Source organism: Terrapene carolina, unplaced genomic scaffold (genome assembly GCF_002925995.2).
Source record: "Terrapene carolina triunguis isolate 2854851 unplaced genomic scaffold, T_m_triunguis-2.0 Scaffold96, whole genome shotgun sequence".
NCBI lineage: Eukaryota > Metazoa > Chordata > Testudines > Emydidae > Terrapene > Terrapene triunguis.
Genome location: NW_020664447.1, coordinates 20,060,309 through 20,080,448, shown reverse-complemented (window position 1 = coordinate 20,080,448; position 20,140 = coordinate 20,060,309). Strand labels below are relative to the sequence as shown.

The 20,140-nt window shown below is 40.7% G+C and overlaps 1 protein-coding gene across 2 annotated transcripts in view; it reads right to left on the bottom strand.

The window, feature by feature from the left end:
• Nucleotides 1-4,341: 4,341 nt before the first annotated feature.
• Nucleotides 4,342-20,140, bottom strand: part of ANO1 (anoctamin 1) — a 125,053-nt gene continuing 109,254 nt past the window's right edge. For both annotated transcript variants that reach the window (XM_024218085.3, XM_024218087.3), the window contains 5 exons: nt 17,273-17,425; nt 14,723-14,775; nt 11,294-11,478; nt 8,091-8,196; nt 4,342-5,288 (listed from right to left, as the gene is read on the bottom strand). In XM_024218085.3, coding sequence (XP_024073853.2) covers nt 5,028-5,288; nt 8,091-8,196; nt 11,294-11,478; nt 14,723-14,775; nt 17,273-17,425 — 758 coding nt within the window. In that variant the 3' untranslated portion in view covers nt 4,342-5,027. The remainder of the gene's footprint in view (nt 5,289-8,090; nt 8,197-11,293; nt 11,479-14,722; nt 14,776-17,272; nt 17,426-20,140) is intronic.

Genomic DNA, 20,140 nt, shown 5'->3' with positions numbered 1-20,140 from the left:
TTGAGTCTTATTTACCCTCAAGCAATTTAAGTCTGCAAAGTATTTGTAGTGCAGTATCTTAGAAACACAATGACAAGGAAATCCAGAACGTTTAGTCTTGTAATGTCAACAGAATAGGGTGTGAGCAATTTCCGCTTCAAACATACAAACAGAAATTGTCTTTCCTACTTTTGTTAGTGAAAGATAAGTAGCGTATTATAGCAATATTTTAAAATGTTCTATCTAAACCCTTCCAACTCTAATTTTTCCTGCCCTTCAGCCTCCACTTGCTAAGTGCACAGTGGACAATGACTTTTCTATTTCACACATTCAGTAGTTATATCTTTGCATTCAAATTATTTTTTTTGCCCCTTGGAGAAAATTGGTTTTGCATTTGTGGGATCACTAGCATTTGACATTCTCTGCAGGAAGCAACCCTAGAGGGCTAATTGATAGGATGTCAGAGAGCAGGCACCTTCATGTTAATGCAGTACTCAGCTGAGGGAGATGTAAGTGCTACCCATCTTCACACACTGGACTCTTGCCTGCACTATAGCTGAGAATCACATTCAGGTCTTTGCAACTAGTACTATTATTTCTTCCTCACTCCCAGCACTCTGGTTGTGAATTAATGCTCACCGGTGTTTCTGTTTAATCTTTTATGAACATAATCATTCCTCAAACTGTTATCTGAAAGGTGAAACAAACTTGCCTCCACTTGCACCAAGAATATAAACAGAGCTTTCATTAGCAACAGATAACTAACTGAATTCTCATCTCTATGGCACACCTACCTCCTACTTTGTCATCAGTCTTTCAGAAGTGACAGAGTCAAACCAACCACCAGTTAATCAATGCCTTATCGTCTTTTTACAAGATTTGCTCACTCTGGTCCAAATCTATTACTGAATAACATGAACTGTGACTCTGTGTTTGACATGGGTTATTGTTAAAGTTTGTTCTTAGTATACTTGATACGACATCTTTAGTACAAAACTAAGGCCTTACCTTTGTTCGGATAACACACCAGCCCAAGCACAATAATATAAAACACTGCACATTGGTTTCAGTGGCCTGATTAATGTTTCAAGTTAAGTGTGTGTTTTAATGCTTTGCTGATTTGGGGCCTTATATGTTATATTAAACTCCTAAAAATAAACTATGTAAAGTGTCTGTGTGTAGTCTAGGAACACTTTTCAATATCCAATATCTCAGAACATTACATGCTACTTTCTAGTTAAATTCTAAGTGCACCGATCAAAGTTAGCTGAATTGCAGATTTTGGGGGCTGAAAGAGAAGACTGGTATGAAAGAACATTTTTTCTTTTTTGCTCTAGTGGAAACTCCAATTCAAAGGTTGGAGGACATGAAAATTAAACTGCTAAATCCAACCATGTTAGTTGAACAGGTCTGACAACTGCAAGAAGAATATAATCTGCACAATCTACCCCTTTCATCTGCTCCACTCTTCCACAATCTGAGATGAGTTAAGCAAAGAGAGATTGGAGAGAATGAGCCAGTGTTACTGCTTTAGTTTTACCCTTTGGTACAATAACATTTTTACCTGCTATTCAAACACACATCTTTGCCAGGAGTCCAATTAAAACTATGCTAATGAAGACTCTTAGGTGCTGAGCAGCCTCAGCTCTGACTGAAGTCAATGGGAGATGAGGGCAGTCAGCATCTCACACAAGGGGCTTACAATCAGTGCCGGTGCTAGTCCATTGGGGGCCTTCTGCAGGAATATTTTGCTCCCCCAACACATTAATTATGAATAGTGCTTGAACTGCTCAGGGCCCTAAGCAATTGCTTAGTCTGCTTATGCCTAGCACCAGCTCTGCTTACAATAGTATCTATAAACAGATTGATTCATGTATAATGGCAGAAAGATTTCTCAGCTCTTGTCACTAATGCCCACACAGACAAAGCATAGTGTAAAGCAGTGGTGGGCGGCCTGTCAGGGTAATCTGCTGGCGGGCCGCAAGACAGTTTGTTTACATTGACCATCTGCAGGCACGGCTGCCCGCAGCTCCCAGAGTGACCGCGGTTCGCTGTTCCCGGCCAATGGGAGCTGCGAGAAGCAGCGTCCAGCACATCCCTGAGGCCCGCACCACTTCTCGCGGCTCCCATTGGCCGAGAACAGCGAACTGCGGCCACTCGGAGCTGCGGGTGACCGTGCCTGCAGACAGTCAATATAAACAAACTGTCTTGCGTCCCGCCAGCAGATTACCCTGATGGGCCGCGTGCAGCCCGCGGGCCACAGGTTGCCCACCACTGGTGTAAGGAGTACTGCATGTAACAATATTACTACATTTATGCAAACTGTAGTGCATTCATTCAACTCATTTTCCACATCTCTCAAGTCCAACAATACTCATGTTTGCACACAGTCTTTGGTGATGACGGGGAATAGAATCTGTCCCACAGGAGAAACTCTTGTATATTTAAATTTATTCTGAATAAATGTTCAACAAAAAAATTAAAGCATTTACTTTTCTTAAAAAATGGTTTCCATGAAAGGATTTTTATATAGTCATCTAAGTAGTAATACAGTATTTATATACAAAATCTCATTTCAAACAAACAATTTACTGTACAAAAGAAAGTATAACCATCAGTTACTCTTATGACTTCAGCAAATAATAAAATTTATGACAAATATGTACTTGGGTATAGTTTACTATTTACAGGAATGTCAGTATTAAGCCAAGAATATTAGATAAATTATTTACAGTTGAAATTCCTTCAGAGTAAGTTCCCTAACATTTATCTTCATAAAAGGTGTCTGTTTCTTTCTTGACTTTTTAGGTTATTAATGAATGAAATAAAGATTATATTTTCTATAAGGAGTATGGACAAAACTCTGCTTGTCTTACTCATGCTAGTGACTCTGCTGCAGTCAGTGAGCCTGATTTTGCATACAGGTACTACCAGGCATAGTGCTTACTCTGTGTGAGAATAAATCAGACAGGATTTGGCCCTATTTTATTAAACATCTCAAATTATAATTAAAAAAAATAGTGACATTCCTGCAAGTCAAAATATTAGAAACAAGCATTAACAAAATATAAGCCCTTTATTAATACAAATCTTTGGTTGGATCAATATTTTAAATTAGTTTTAACAATATTTGGTTATTATAATTCACTTCTTTCCACATAATTTCTCTTCTGGTATCTTTTTGAACAGACTACAGAAAAAACATCTGAAGGTAATCACATACTTTATAGTAAAACCAATAAATATTACAAAACAAAGTGTGGTATTTTTAAAGTTCTATTTTAAATCTTTAAATTACGTTGGCAAACAAAAATAAGAGACACCCTGCCCCCCACTTATTTTCATGAAGTATAAGTCTTTTGACATTTGGTTTTGGAACAAACCATACAGTAGATAGACTGAAACTTTTGTTTTTATTTTAGTTATTTGGTTTAGTTTATTGTTTAGCTTGCTGTTTTCAGTATAAGTGCCATGGACAAGAGAAGGTGTTAATATTGGTGCAATTAACCTCATTCCCTTTATTAGGAAGTATAGTTTATCACTAAACAAACCTTAAACTAAAAGTGTACTATACATGAAAAGAGTTGCACTGATGGGGTCTGGATATTCATTCCAGATAAGGATTTTAGATTTATTTTAAGGAAATGTCATTATATATATATATATAAGATAACATATTTTAAGACAAAATTAAAGTCCTGTAATTGAAGTTCTGATCCTGTAGTTCCAGAGTAGGCAAAACTTCCATTAAAGACAATAAGATCATATTCACACAGAATCTACCCTTACTCTTCCTGGCATAGTCTGTGGTAGATGTTATTAGTATCAGAAAGTCTGCCATGCTGGGGAGACTGTAGCCAAGCAAAGTGGCTGTGACAGTGTGACCTCCTCTTCATTGCAAAGGAGAGTGAGCTATAGAGAAGGAGCTGGTGAGGAAAGGTGGATTCAGTGTATCCTTTCAGCAACGATGGTGCCTGGATATTAGGCAGGGCAGTGTAAATTACTGTAGCTATACATGTGCTCATTAATTCAGGACACTTAAAAATGCTCCACAGTGCTCTGGCTTCTGGGAAATCCTATGAAATTATGCTGCTGCTGTGCTGCTACTGCTTCAGAACCCTTAGTAGACTATAACAAGGCCACAATACTGTCTAGGGCACTGGAGCACCTGCATCAACATGAATCGTTCACCTGATCAGCTTTTTGGGGCAGTGAAGAGCTGTCAGTGGTGCACAGAGTTGGGGTTAAGGTTAACGTGTTCTGCGCTGACTTCATCTTCGCATTTTTCTGAGTGGGGAAGTGCCCAAATGGAAGACTCTAGTGCACAGCAGACTGCTAGCAGGGTCCCTATGGAGTCCCAGCTTTAAAAAAAAAAAAAAAAGGCTATTCTCTCTCCCCTCCTCCCCCCATCCCTGTCGATGGGGTGAATCTCCCAATGGGTAATTTACCCTGCACCAGCTTCAGTGTATATAGCCTAGTGACTGCAATGGGAGTTTTGTTTGCCTAGGATCTGCAGGTTCAAATCCAGATTATGTCTGCCAGGGGAGCTGACCTGCATCTTTTGAAACTGAAGATGCCTTATAAGGTTTATATTGTTTCCTTTCTCCTGTTATATGAAATGCTAGAGCACATTGTAAAATTGACTTTGCATATATTTTGTAGATCTGCCCGAAGCTTTTCAGGAATGGACTGCTAAAAAGATTTCAAATTATTATTTGAAATTTACTTTGGTTATTTCTTAATAAGCTAAAGTCAGATTCTCAGAGAACATTTCTAAGTACCAGCATTTTGTTAACACACACTAACATCCATAGTGTTATCTAACTATGAAATATAAAAATTCCCTGCATTACTTAAAAAAAAATTCCTATCCGCAATAGAATGTGGCCTTCCCTATTTGTAAGAAGTGCACTTCTCACAAAGATGGGAGCAAAATGGTTGCACATACTTAAACATTCACCTGGTTGTCCATAAATCAAGTCTTGCCCTTTAAGTGATGGCTTGTTTATCAATGGAATGCCTCAACAAAACAAAAATACCCTCCTCTTCTATACATCAATGTGATATGAATGGCAGGAGGACATGCTCCCGCTTTGGCTCCTTGAGAGCTTGGGGCTGTGGTTGTTACAGTTTTCACCTTTTTTCATGTCCTTGTCTTTCCAGGTTTCTAGCATTTGCAGCTTTCCCTGTTCTTCTTTCATGAACACCTCCACCATGAGAACTTTCTCTTTATGAATCTGCTGACTAATGTCCTTGGGAATGTCTGGGATAATCCAGTCCACAAAGTCACTCATAAACATGACCAAGTTCTGAAAAATAGATTTTAAGAAAATGTTAGCAGGGTCAAATGAAATGAGAATATATATAGATATTTAGATTTTTGTTGTAGTTCAGAAGGGACAATATTCTAGGCTGGGCCTTTCTCTTCATCACAAGTATGTTGAAAGTTCCATGTGTCAGCTATTTAGCTTTACCATCACTTTCCCATAGGGGAAAATGGCAGGGATAGGTCTCTCTGACTGATGCAGAAAATATACAGTAATGAGAAGACAGAGGGAAATACTGTAGTTGGTATATGGCTGTTTATGCTTGACATTAACAGTGCATGAAAAATGACTAAGTAGGCTGAGATTTTCTGACGGAACAGTTCACTGTTACAAAATGCTGATTTGACAAAACAGAACATTTCATGGGAACATAACCATTTTGTCAAAAATGTTGATGGAATAGTATCAAAACATTTCAATAAGGTCAAAATGTTTAGTTTTGATTTCAATTCTGATGTTTATGTAATCCATTATGTGAAATATTTTTATTTAGCAAAAAATGCAGGGATTTTGGCTTTTTCCTCCCAATTTCAGAGGAAATCAAATTTTGAAATCTTGGCGTTTCCCATGGCTAGAAATTCATTTTTTGGCCTGCTCCAGAAATGACTCTAGATGAAATCCACTCAGGACTAGCATAGCAGCCTATGTACCACTTAAGCAGGCTTGGTTTAAATAATTTTGAGGCCCTGTGTTCTATGGAAATTGGGGACTGTGATGGGGCAGAGCGGCACCGCACTGGTACCACAGGGGTTAACCCTTCCTGTCTAGCAGAGGAAGCCATGCCCCTGAGGCTCTGCTGGGCATGCTCCAACTGGAGAACAAGTATAAAAACCTGCAGAGCTGCTCAGTCTGGGCTGACCGCCGGAGGGGAAGGAGACACGCCGCCAGCTCCCAAGGAAGGACAGCCTGCGCTCCAGGATCCGGAAGTCAGCCAAGCTGGGATGCACCCTGATGCCCAGACGGAGTATGTCACAGCAGGGGAACAGAACGGAGGATCACCCGAAGCAGAGAACCCAGAGTTTATGGTAGGAAATGACCCAGGGGAACTTTAGAGGAAAACGGCATTAGAGCCTCACAGACGCTCGGCGTGTTTTGGGCGGATCCCTGCCGAGCTGGTGGCAAGGGGAACTTGCCACTACCAGGGCCCTAGGTCGGGACCTGGTGGAGAGCGCGAGCCCGGGTCCCCCCACCAGCCCCCCACACCACGGAAATCATATGGACTCTGGCCACGAGGCCACGCTACCCTGTCTGAGAGGAGTGATTATATGGGCTCTGGCCCTTGGGCCACACTACCCTGCCACTTGGGCAAGTTACCCAGAATCTGGCTGTTAGGCCACACTACCCCGCCTGCAAGGGGGGAAATTATATGGACTCTGGCCATTGGGCCGCACTGCTCCAATGCTAGGAGTAATTTATATGGACTCTGGCCATTAGGACACACTACCCTTCCCAAGGGGTGACTGTGTGGAGGGAGGCCATTAGGCCGCATCGGGCCGCCCACAGAGAGGTGAGCACATGAACTTGGGAGTGGTGAGGTTCCGACACCCCATCCCACCCCTGCCACAAAGGGGTGTTGTGGTGCCAGGCCTGCCACAGGGACCTACATTCAAATTAGGTCCAGTGACTGCCACTCCTCATCTGCTGTCATGACAGAGGGGTGGCTGGGCCAAACCTGAGGGATGCTGTGACTGCTCGAGCTTTGCTCCAGCTGCTGCCAGATTTGCACAACATGAATAGAGGGCCGTTCAGCAAGCACACCCAACCCATACATACTTACCACACCGAGCCCCAAATGCACCTGCCGACCAATATATATCCCAACAATCCTTCCCCGGTCCCCACTTATCCTGACAGCCCCCCCATGTATCCCATCAGCCCTGACATACATCCCCCCCACTGAAGCCCCCAGAACCACAGCCCCAGTTGCCATAGCCCCCACATCCTGGCCCCCCAACATGCCCCACTGTCCCCCAACAGCCCTCATAATTCACCCCACTGCTTCTTAACATTCCCCACTTGCCTTCATCTCTCACCCACAGCCCTAAATCCCATTCCACTTGCCCAATAGCCCACCAACAACTTACCCCCAGTCCCTCACCCTCTGCCTTGGGATCTTCCTGGGGGCTCACCAGTGGGACCCCCATTCCTCCCCGTCCCAGCCCAGCACTCTGCTGCTGTCCTGGGCTAGGGAGGCTCCTCCTAATCCTGGCCACCCAGTGACTCTCTTCACTCCCACTGCCTGCCCCCCGCTCACAGGACAAGACGGGCAGGCGGCCAGGCCAAATTTGAATGAGTGTCATTTCTACATGACACATGGGGTCACAGCGCCACTCAAGTTTGGCCCATCGCAATGCCACCCATCAAATCCGGTGAGCAGAGCACCCCCTATGTTGGGAGCCCTGTGCAAGTATACTGAGTGCACATTGGTTACTCCAAGTCTGCTCTTAAATCCTTTCTTAACCCCTGCTTGTAGGATTTAAATGGGACCTGAGTGATGCCTCACCTCCCATTAAAGTTACTGGTCTATATACACTGCATGTTGTGCAGGGAGCAGTGTATCCCTGTGGAGGATACATCCTGTGGCTGTTCTGTGGCTTTGCATCATGCTTGAGAAGGTTGTGAAAATCAGTGCCCTCAGGAAGGACCTCTGACTGGTAAATGATATTCAGTGGACTCTCATCTCATTTAGTTAAGGAATAGTTTTATGTATGTATATGTGATGTCTCTTTCCTAGTTAGGAGTCTGAAAAGATTTAAGTCTGAAAAGATTTACATCAAACAGTACCTGAAAAACTATCACAAATGCTAATCTTGCTGCTAGGACAGCCCAGAAGTCCTTTGAAATTTCATATTTGTTTTCAGACCATGGGGGTTCTCGGTAATCTTTGTATCTGTAAAACAAGACATAATAAATCAAGGATGTTGTTTTAAAATGTTCGCACAATTAGGATTTAGTACGGAATATGCATTAAACACTAATTCAGACCTTCTTGATACAAATCCCTCTTACAGAAAGGCTGTGTACAAATCCATCCAAACAAGACAAAACTAACACAGCCTTGAAATTTTATGTGGATTAGAAGATGACGACTCTTAAATGTTTATGCTTTCTGATCAGTATGAACAATATAAACTCAGAGTAAAGAGGGGCTGAGCTGCAAAATTCAGATCACAATCTCAACTTCTTCCAAGTTTGGGAGATATTTTATGTTTCAGGTGCAGCTATAAGAGCAAAATACTGATCTCAGATTGATATGGTGGATCAGAACTCCAATATTTAGATTTCCACACATAGGAAGAACAGAAGATTGGAGTCAAGCTCTTTCTGAGTGGATATGAAAGAAGAATTTCACCATAGCACTGGCTTATATATTCTATGAATCTGATGTATCAACAGCAATTTTATTTTGTTTTTAAAAAGTATCCTGACCAAAAAATGGAAGAATTTAAATTAGCACCATTCTATTACATATGTATCCAGGAATTATAGCTCCATATTCTGAAATGTGATTTTACAAGAAGAAAGGGAGTGTGAGAGAAGATGGAATGGGAATTAAAAAGGGGCTTGTGGGGAAAGGAGAGAAGAAAATACAATGCTGTGGATTGGGTCATGAAGCCAACTCTTCCCTTCTAGTCATAATTCTACACTGAAAACATTTCAATCAAACTGGTATTTCCTCCATCAAGAGAGATCACCTCAGGGATACAGAGGAAAGGAAAGGTAGGCAAGAGTAGATAACTTTGCTGATTCTAGTTGGTTTTCACTTTCATGTCACAGTAAAAGTGATTTTTAATTTTAATAGGCATCTTAACAGTAACTTTTGATTTCTTCGATAGTTGTAAATAGTATAAATTAAGAAACTCTGAATGATCTGCCTTTCCCCCCCCCTTGTCAATTTCTGTCATTTTCCAATAGAAACAGACCAAAATCCTGTATTTTTTTTCCCTGTAATGTCTCCAATCTTTGTCCTTATCTTTGCTGTTTGAATTGCCCTCATTGCTGCTCTTGGCTTTGATCCCCAATTGCAGGCTTTGAGAACATTTTGAAGCTGATGTATATCTAAGTTAGCCTAGGCAAAGAATGCATTTCAATGCTGACCCAGATTTCTTGACCAGCTGAAATATTCAGCAAGAATTTTCCTTCAAAAACATGAATAATATGTAACATTTGTTTTGATCACACTAGTTACATGTATATTAGACTTTTAGATAGGCCTAAGACCAAGGATTTAATTCTGTCAGTGCTGAAGTCAATGGGAATTCCACACCAGGAGGGATGGCAGGATTGGGCCCATAGTGTAGACAAAGTTGCCATTATTGTCAGCTTGAACTACTGGATCAACTGGACAGTATGATGGGTAGATCTTTAATCATGATGTACTAATGCAATGACACTGCTTCGAGTTGGCAGACTTCAATTTTAATTTTTTTGCATTTTTGATTAAGATGGATTATTATTATTTTAAACAATTTAAAGTTGTCGGAAGCTAAGGGAGATAAGGTTGTGGTTGGAGTTAGGGAAAGTGCTGACAACGACGTTGCAGGGAATTCCAAGCACTGACCGCTGGGCTGCAAGGACCCAAGGGCTGAAGGGCCCAAGACATTAGGGAACAAGGTACAGGGGAGGCTTCAGTGCTGGCCCAGCAAAGCAGAGACCCCTCCCAGCCAGGACTGCAATGAGGAGGATGAAGACGAGCATTCGGCCGCAGAGGAGGCCACCTTGCTGCTGAATGGCTCCATCCCCAAGCAGGAGGCATTCAACAGCAGGGTGGCCTCCTGGTGGCCAGAGGCTTGTCCTCCTCCTTGCGGCCTTGACCGAGGTGGGATCTCTGCTCTGCCCCGCCCCACCAGGACCATAGCCTTCCTTGCACTTTGTGCTGAAGGGATCCAGCATCACTGGCCCCATAGCCACATAGACTCTCTGCAGCTTCTCTGCCATGGCCCCATTCCCTCACTTCTGTGACAGCAAGGCTGCAGATGGCTCTCTGCACTGTTGCAGAGCCAGAGACATCCAATCTTTGCAGACAGAAGGTGCACGGGGAAGGCTGCACTTGCACCATTTGTTACCAATGGATATTTTCCCCCCCCCGTCTATTTCGATGCTGCAGTTGAAATCGATGTTTACCGATATCTATCTATTTAAATCGATTCCTGCCAAGCTGAATCATGATGCAATATTGTGACATCTTGGCAAAATGTCATCTTGTTGCCCCAAAGCATCAGTATGCTGTGAAGTGACGGCATCAAAACATCATGTCACAGCACAACATTATGATGTGATGATATTTTACAAGCCTCAAAAATATAATCATGGAAACATAAGATTATCTCAGTAAACTGGCACTATCCTGGAACTAGCATGTTCCAGAAGACCCTCATATGATTACCAGTATCTCCCTCTAGTTCTGTAGTGACTGAAAATGATGCAGAGGCTTTTTGGTCAAGCAAAGGAGAAAAGTGCTTTGCACTGATTCACCAGCAGCTTTGGATGATTAAGAAGTGTTGTTGCCCTATCCTGAGCTTGAAGGATGGTGGTTATTACTTTGTAAACATGGAGGAGATAAACTCCTAAATTCACCAATCATGCTAGATCCTGAAGTTGGATAGAGGAGTTACATACAATGTTGGAGGCTTGGGGTTTTTTTTTCTCCCTCCTCTAACACAAATAGTTGATAAATACTTAGTCAGCAATAAACACTTTGCAAATGCCCTGGCATGTATTTAACATTTACATGGTAAACTCATTTTTTCAAACTAAGCAATGCATATGCTGCAAGTGCTGTGGTAACTTTACCTATATGCAAAGATTTCAATGGTAACTGCTCTCTATATAGGATAAAGAAGACTGAGCTGCTAATAGACTACAACAGGACCTAAATCAGGTGGTATGTGACTGTGTAACTATGAGTCCCACCAGACACATGAAGAAGCTAGTACCTCCATTCAACAGGGAAAATAATTTAAAATGGCTATCATTCAAGAGAGTACCTGCATATCTGAACCACGTAGCCAAGTTCCATTGGGTCATTTGGAGCTGTTCCTCCTTGAAAATCGCTGACATTAAAAGAGGATAGCGTATGGTTCACGAAGCCATGCATGGTGCCATTCTCACTGTACATATACAGGTACACGAGGCGTGGAATGAAGTCAGATGTGAATGAGATCACAAATGCCTAAGCCATAAGAGTAAAGAATGAATGCAATATTCAGATAATGCTTAGCGGATAATATACTCAAGTGTATCTTCCCCACATAATGCTTATGAGTCGAAGAAATGTTATGCAGTGGGCTGATTCAGACAATAAGTCTAAGTCTGCAGCCCAAAGGATGCTAAGGATATGGAAACCCCATCAATGTGATGTTTGCTACTCAAGTTCCAGAGCTGCGTGGTGTCAACTCTAAGTAGCTTCATGTTGGCTGAGATCTCTATGTAAGTAACTTGAGCTCCCTGGGGAATCCAGACATTGTCCCCTTTTTCATTACTCAGTCCCCATCACCCTTATGTAGCACAAAACCTCTATCCACTATTCCTCGAATTCCACAAACACATGTACTGGTCCTGGACACACTACTTTTTCTGTTCCCACTTCAGCTCCCTCCCAACCCCTATCGCAAGCCCTCACATTCTGTGTTTAGGGTAGACAGAGAAGATTGCAGACTGAGCTTTGGGCCTTGAAGATGGGGGCTCCAAATAAATGACCTTGTGGAGACCCCAGATTTGTTTCAGCTGGCCCTGCATATCAGATAATAGTTGATCACAATAAAAAGGGAACAAGATCTCCTTGTAGCAAAAGCTGCTAAAGATCACTTCAACTTGATCAATGATGATCAGACCCAGACTTTAGAGTTTCTTAGATTTTGCAGGGGTTTTTTTTGTTTGTTTTTTGTTTTGGTCTTTTGCTATTCTTAGATAAATGACTAGAATAAATAAATAGCAGATATTTTTCTTATTAAATACCAGTAATGTTTCCAACCTTAAAGGTGTCTTATATTTTACTGTGCTTTTCTGTTGTGTATTAATTATATTACATCTATGACTGTACAAAATAACTTGTGCAACATTGCTAAAAAGCAAAACACCATGCTGTTTCCCTCTGCTCCAATTACAGCTGGTCCCAGATGGATTGTATAAGCTCTGATTGATTGCTCTGGATGTACTTTTATGTGCTGCAAATAACTTATGGTGAATCAACTCTTTAAATGCCCTCTGCTTTGCAAAAATCTGTTAATTTTAATGGAGGTTTTTAACTAGATCAAGATAAAACAGCAAGCATGTTGGGCCAGATGGCTTTTTTACAGTCACTAAAATTTCTTATTCTCCTCAGGTTTTATAAATAAGCGTGATACACAGAATACAAGGGCAGCCAATTTAGTTGTGTTCTCAATACCTTTGGCTTTTCTCATTTATCGCTATCATGAAAGAGATTGTAATTTGCATGCAGCTCATGTATGTGCAGTACAAAAAGTTTTACTTATGCTATGATAGATTAAAGTAAGGAGAACAGCAGTGGGTAATGCCTGAAGAGAGATTGCAGGGAGGAATGTGGGAGAATAGGAAGAATTTTCTAAGGAAAAAGAGGAGAAGCAGGAAAGATGAGAAAGGGGAAATTAAAGGCAGCACACCAAAATAGAAGACTGATTGGGAACTAGCTCTGCCAGCAATTCTGGGTGCTGCCTCTGTGAGACTTCCCTGCTTGGAAATAAGGGCTTGATCCAAAGTTCTCTGAAGTCAGTGGAAGTCTTTCTATTGATTTCAATGGGTTTTGGATCAGTCTTCAGTGGAGAAATCACTTCCCAAGTTACTGAGGTGCATGGTGGAGCTAACCTGCTTGGAGGGATGGTGATGGGCTATATGCTCTTTGCTATCCTGAAGACCACTTCAAGAGTGGCACAGGCCTCTGAGTGGCCTCTCATCTTCTCCTTCCAGTTAGAAGAAGACTCCACAGTGACAACTGTCTAGTAGCTAGAGAGGGAGCTTAAAAGTAGAGCTGTGCAAATAATAGATTTGTTTAGTTCTGTCAAGTCTAAAAATGCAAGAAAACAATAATTTTGGGTTGAGCTGAAAATGGAAATTTTCAAAACTTTTAGAGAATAGAAAAGTTTAAAAAAAAAATTTTGTGTCACACAAAATGTTTTGTTCTACTCAAAACAAAAGGCTTCATTTTGGGCCTTTCTTTTTTAATTTGTACAAAATAAAATTCAAGGTAATTTCAAAATAAAAAAGTCATTTTGAATCAAAATGTTTCATTTGAAATGTTGAAATGAAACATTTTTACTTTTTCAGAATTTTTTGTAGGTTATTATTTATTTTTTTTTGGACCAAAGCAATTCAACAAAATCTATACAAATTTGCACAATGTTTCAGTTGACCCAAATCTGCATTTTTTCCTGAAAAAAGTTTTGGTTGAAAGATTTCATCCAGATCTATTTATAAGATAATGTAAGGGGAAATCACATCCTTAGAACTTAAGGCTGGGAGAAAACCAGAGACTCCACAGATGCACATGTCCAGCATTGTCTCCTCTCTTGTTGTTTCTAGACCCTCTTTTCACCTTGTTTGTAACTTTGACACAGATCTAACTTTTGTTGGGTGTGAAGGGACTGTGAGATGAAATAGTGTTTGTTTGTGTAACACGTGTAATATATATACACACACAAACACAGAAAAATGTGTAAATGTAAATGAAAGTTAGAGCTATTCTACTGTTTTAACCCCAGTCTAAAAGTTTTCTGAAGACTCAAATGATCCAAAGCAGTCTTATTGTATGACACATCGAAGTAGTCTTGCATGTTTTCCTAAGGGCCTAGTCGGCATTCATTGAAGTGAATGAAAACATTCTTATTAATTTCTGTAGCTACACAGAGTCCTAAAGACAGGGATCATATCACATCTTCCTAATAGGAACACATCATTAAGAGCCAGATCCCCAGGTGGTGTAAACTGAATGCAGTCAAGCTAAACTGACATACATCAGCTGAAGATCTGGCCCAATAAGTGTAGAGGGGTGACAGGTTTTTTTAATTAGCGTTTGTTTAAAAATGTGGTCAAGGAAAGATACTTGCAAAATATCTAGACTACTAGGAAGCAAGGCTAGTTTAAGGTCAGCAGATGCAGTAAAAATAGTCTGGAAAAAAGACGCCAAGGCTACCACTGATTATGTTTACTATGGCTTTTATTGCAAATTAGCGTTTAGTGCTGAACCTTTTAATTTTGCAAGTTTTTATAAGGCATAAATAATATATGATACACTTGACAATGTAAAACTAAACCCTGGACCTGATTCTCTAGTCCATTAGCTTGCTTTAAATCATGTGACTCCACTGATTTCAGTGGAGATTAGTTAGAAGAAAACCAGTGTAATGGAGTGGAGAATCAGGCCCATTGCATTCAAATTTTACTGATAAAGAGTTACTTACATTTATTATTACAGCAAGTTTTCCTACACCTCTGAGGATATTATACCAGATTCCTATGGGAAAGACAAACATGGTAAATGCTTTCAGATTAAGCTTATCATTGTTAACTGAAACTCCGTACATCCATATTTAGACACCTGCCTCATTTTTAAAAGCACCTGAGCCAGCCACTCTTTTGTGGGAGAAGGGAAGGGAAGGCAAGGTTACTGCAAAATGGAAGAGAGTAGCAGATACATAAGGAAAAAAATCATGAAGTTTGATCAAATGGGCCCAAATAATTTTCAGTAGGAAGGAGGGAAAAATGACACATGGGGAACTAGAATCTCCACAGAAGATCCCTTTGCAGAATATATTGCTCTGTTGAGAGTACCAATCTTAAGGGATCTGTCACAAACCAGGGCTTTCCACATGGATGCCTTATTTCTTTGCATTGCCTCTGCCCTCCTCACCAGCAGCATGGTTCCAATGGAGCCACTCTGGTAAGGTTTCTCCTTGCTGCCCACTTCACTGTATCTGGGAACCTCTGAGCATGGTTTCTGCAGTATGGAGGCTGTGCATTCAAAAGATATACTGACAGCATATTAACTTATTATCAACCTTGGGGGTGTGGTGGAAGGACGATGCACAAAGATCACCCAGTCCCACTGCCCAGCCTCTCCTTACATTCTGTGGTGTCTTGGTATAACACACTGACTTTGTGTATGTGATAACGCACCCTACCAGCGACTGTCCCCCAGGATTGGAACAACCTTCTGGTTACTAATCACAGCTAAAAGAGTTCTCCTTTAGCTCAAGTACTAGGGGCCTGTGCTTTTGGTGCTGAATGTCCCAGGTTTGATCTGTGCCAATGACTCTGGTATCTGGATGTATAAGGCCACAGTTCATGACAAAACTGCACCCCAGCTGGGACTTGAGCTTCTGTAGCCCTTAGACACTCAAGATGATGTTTACTATACATAAAGTTTCCAGGGACTAGCACCTTGTAACCTAGAAAATCCTATGCAATTAAGATAAACCCTGAGCAACTAATAAGTACAGGGGCGCTGGAACAAATTGTATAGTGGGGGTGCTGAGAGGTATTGAATCAAACTGTGAATCATGTATATGATGGAAACCACTTCAAATCAAATGGTGCAGCAGCACCCCCAGCACTCCTAGTTCTAGCACCTATGAATAAGCATACGGTCAACTCCACCTTTCTCATCATTTATTCTGAATCTGGTCATTGTTAGTATATCTCTATTTAGCAAGAGTGACTTAATTCATGTTTCAGAAAAACTAGGGTAGTAGACAAATGCATCTGTTTTTCCAACAGAGTTGTAACAGAATCATATATAGGGCCTTCTCCTGCTCCTGTTTAAAGGCCAATCTTGGGCTGTGTACAAGTTGTGCTTGGTGAAGAGCTCATTGTGGGGAGCAGGAGCAGGCCCCGGTCACTGCCAATGATTGCAAAGGATTTCTATTGGCTAGAACATCCCCTCTCATTATGCATGCTCCTCCTTTCTTTCGGTTGATTTCTGTCTCAAGCCTTGTGTGGTTTTCTTCATGACAAGGTGATATTTTGGCCCTGTGGAACCTTGGCAGAAACTCAATTCATCTGAAATTCTCCTAAAAGATCTCAATAGCATTTCAAAAACACAGCAGTTGCTGAAGAAGCCAGGGAACTACAGAAAAAAGGATGTGCTGGTGATGGCAAAACTTGACAAAAAGAAGGGAAAAGACCACAGAGACAATCCCTCACGTATCCTTCAATACCTAGGCACAATGGAGAGCATTTAGAAATGCCCCAGAACTGGGGAACACACATTGTATGGTAATTAACAGTAGATTTTCTTTGCTCACATTGACTTACACTATAACTTGAATAATTCTTTTCATTGAGTTTTCTATTTGTGAATTTCCAGTATCCAATTAACTGGTAATGAGGGAAAACAGCTTGCAGGGGCAAATCCATCTCTCATCTTCTCTGTCATCAAGAGATCCTTCAGGTAGCAGATCTGGTATGATGCTTCTATGCAACTGTAGGACCTGGTTTCAGCCAGGTCCACTACTGTGTCTAGCCTCCAATGTCCCAGAATTCATACTGGCCAGGAAGCAAGCAGCTGAAATAACTCCCCCATGTTTCAGCAGTCACTCAGTCTCCCCTTTGCCCCTATGCATCTCCCCTGCCCAGCTGAGGAACTGGAGTTTTTAAATGCAGAAGCTTTTGTTTCCGCAATAAAACTTGCATGGCCAGGAAGAACTATTGATGGGGAAAACCATGCACTGTATCTCACTGTTTTATTGATCATTCCTGATCCTCAGATGTTTTATGCTTACTTAATAAAATATTAATCTGAATTTAAAACACTGCTCTTAATATTTTAAAAGTAAAGCTTTGATAAGTTATGACAATTCACAGCTAAGTTACACTCTAATGTTTTCAATTGTACTATAAAGATCTTCCTGTTAATTAAGCCAACTCAGCATAAAAAAATTCCTGCCATCAATCAATCAATAAAAAAAGGAGTAACATTACCAAATAGCCTAGTCATGAGATATTTTACTTACCTATATCTTTTGCTCTGACTGCAACTGGTCTTCTAAGCTCAGTGACAAATTTCTTTGCATCTAGACGTATTTCAATGATGTTGTTCAACAATGCAAACAAAGGAGCCAGCGGGAAGGATGCAACAAACAAGGTTACAAATCCAAACTGGATAACTGAAAAGAGAAACTGTGTCACAGAGTGCTCTGTATTTATGAACTGTGCTTTGGTGTGTTACAACAAATTAATGCTTTCCCCCTAAATGTTTCTACAAACCCTAACCACGGAGAGTCACTTGCGAGTTATACCTCACACAAATTTCAATATGTAGTTGATTAATTGGTGCTTCGTCCAAGCATAAAGAGCCATAAGTCCCTGTTCTGATACTTTGTGCTGGTCAGGCAGCACAAACCAACCACGAAGAAGCCCTAAAGGGGCAGTTGAGAATTCTTTTGACATAATTAAATCCCCTGAGTGGTGCAAAGATGGTTTAGCCAGCTTTAGCCCACCTGCTCCCCATCTGAATAGGAAGCATGTCAGAGGCAGGGAGGAGTCATGCTGGGAGCGGGGCTGGAATGCACCACACTTCAATCAATCCTGGAATGGTCCTTATGAGACTGCAGCAACCAGCATAACACAGAGCAGTCCTTAGCATCCTCCAGGATGAGGGGAATGGGAAGGTGGATTACAGTCACCTTTCCCCTGCTTCGTCAACAGCAATAAGCTGACACTCTATGCTTAAATTCAGTACTAATTAATCAATTACTAATAGGGCTGTCAAGCGATTACAAAAATTAATAGTGATTAATCACACTGTTAATAATAGAATGCCATTTTTTAAAATATTTTTGGATGTTTTCTACATTTTCAAATATACTGATTTCAATTACAACACAGAATACAAAGTGTACAGTGCTCACTTAAAATGTATTTTTGATTACAAGTAGTTGTACTGTAAAAAAAACAAAAGAAATAGTATTTTTCAATTCACCTAATACAAGTACTGTAGTACAATCACTTTATCATGAAAGTTGAACTTACAAATGTAGAATTATGTACAGTAAAACTTGCATTCAAAAATAAAACAATGTAAAATTTTAGAGCCTGCAGGTCCATTCAGTCCTACTTCTTGTTTAGCCAGTCAAATTTGTTTACATTTGCAGGATATAATGCTGCCTGCTTCTTGTTTACAATGTCACCTGAAAGTGAGAACAGGTGTTCTCACGGTACTGTTGCAGCTGGCGTCGCAAGAGATTTACGTGCCAGATGCGCAAAGATTCACATGTCCCTTCATGCTTCAACCACCATTCCAGAAGACATGCGTCCATGCTGATGACGGATTCTGCTCGATAACGATCCAAAGCAGTGCAGACCGATGCATGTTCATTTTTATTATCTGAGTCAGATGCCACCAGCAGAAGGTTGATTTTCTTTTTTGTTGGTTTGGGTTCTGTAGTTTCCGCATTGGAGTGTTGCTCTTTTAAGACTTCTGAAAGCAAGCTCCACACCTCGTCCCTCTCAGATTTTGGAAGGCACTTCAGATTCTTAAACATTGGGTCAAGTGCTGTAGCTATCTTTAGAAATCTCACATTGGTACCTTCTTTGCATTTTGTGAAATCTGCAGTGAAAGTGTACTTAAAATGAACAACATGTGCTGGGTCATCATCCGAGACTCCTATAAACATGAAATATATGCCAGCATGTGGGTAAAACAGAGCATGGGACATACAATTCTCCCCCAAGGCACTCAGTGAGAAATTTAATTAACGCTTATTTTTTTAATGAGCATCATCAGTATGGAAGTATGTCCTCTGGAATGGTGCCCGAAGCTTGAAGGGGATACGAATGTTTAGCAGATCTGACACAAATACCTTGCAATGCCAACTACAAAAATGCCATGCAAATGCCTGTTCTCACTTTCTGGTGACATTGTAAATAAGAAGAGGACAGCATTATCTCCATGAAATGTAAACAAACTTGTTTGTCTTAGGGATTGGCTGAACAGGAAGTAGGACTGAATGGACTTGTAGGATCTGAAGTTTTACATTGTTTTGTTTTTAAGTGCAGTCATGTAACAAAAAATATCTACATTTGTAAGTTGCACTTTCATGACAAAGAGACTGCACTATCGTATTTGTATGAGGTGAACTGAAAAATACTATTTCTTTTGTTTATCATTTTTACAGTGCAAATATTTGTAAGCAAAAATATACACTTTGATTTCAATTACAACACAGAATACAATATATATGAAAATGTAGAAAAATATCCACAATATTTAATACATTTCAATTGGTATTCTATTATTTAACAGTGCAATTGAGTTAATCGCGTGAGTTAACTGTGATTAATTGACAGCCCTAATTACTAATAACAATTTGTGTGTGATCTGTGTGAGATCACTGGAGTATCTGTGAGGATTCAGCCCAGAATTCAGGTAACAGGGCCAAATTTTGTGCTCTCTTAAACCAGAATTAACTCTACTAACTTCAGTGGAATTATTGCTGGTGTACAGGGGTGCAACTGAGAGCAAAATTTGTCTCTTGGAGCCAAATGTACATGGTGTTATAAATATAGTGTATTTCAAACTGTGTGTTAAACTGTAACAAAGATAAACAGATAACATCTGGTATTTCAGTACTGTATCGAGGTATCCGGAACCATGGCTGTCAGCTATTACCACAAACGTATGGTATGGGAGGTAGAAGCCAGCCCTTTTCCACTTGAGCTGTTGTTATAGGGCTCTTTTATCTTCTCTAGGTTAGCCACTCTAGGACAGTGGTATACATACACACAGGCCATTATGCCATACCACATGAACCAGTTAGTCACCTGTAGCAGCCAGCAAGGTTTCGGTTACTGCCAGGGAGGACACTTTTATAAAGTAGTGT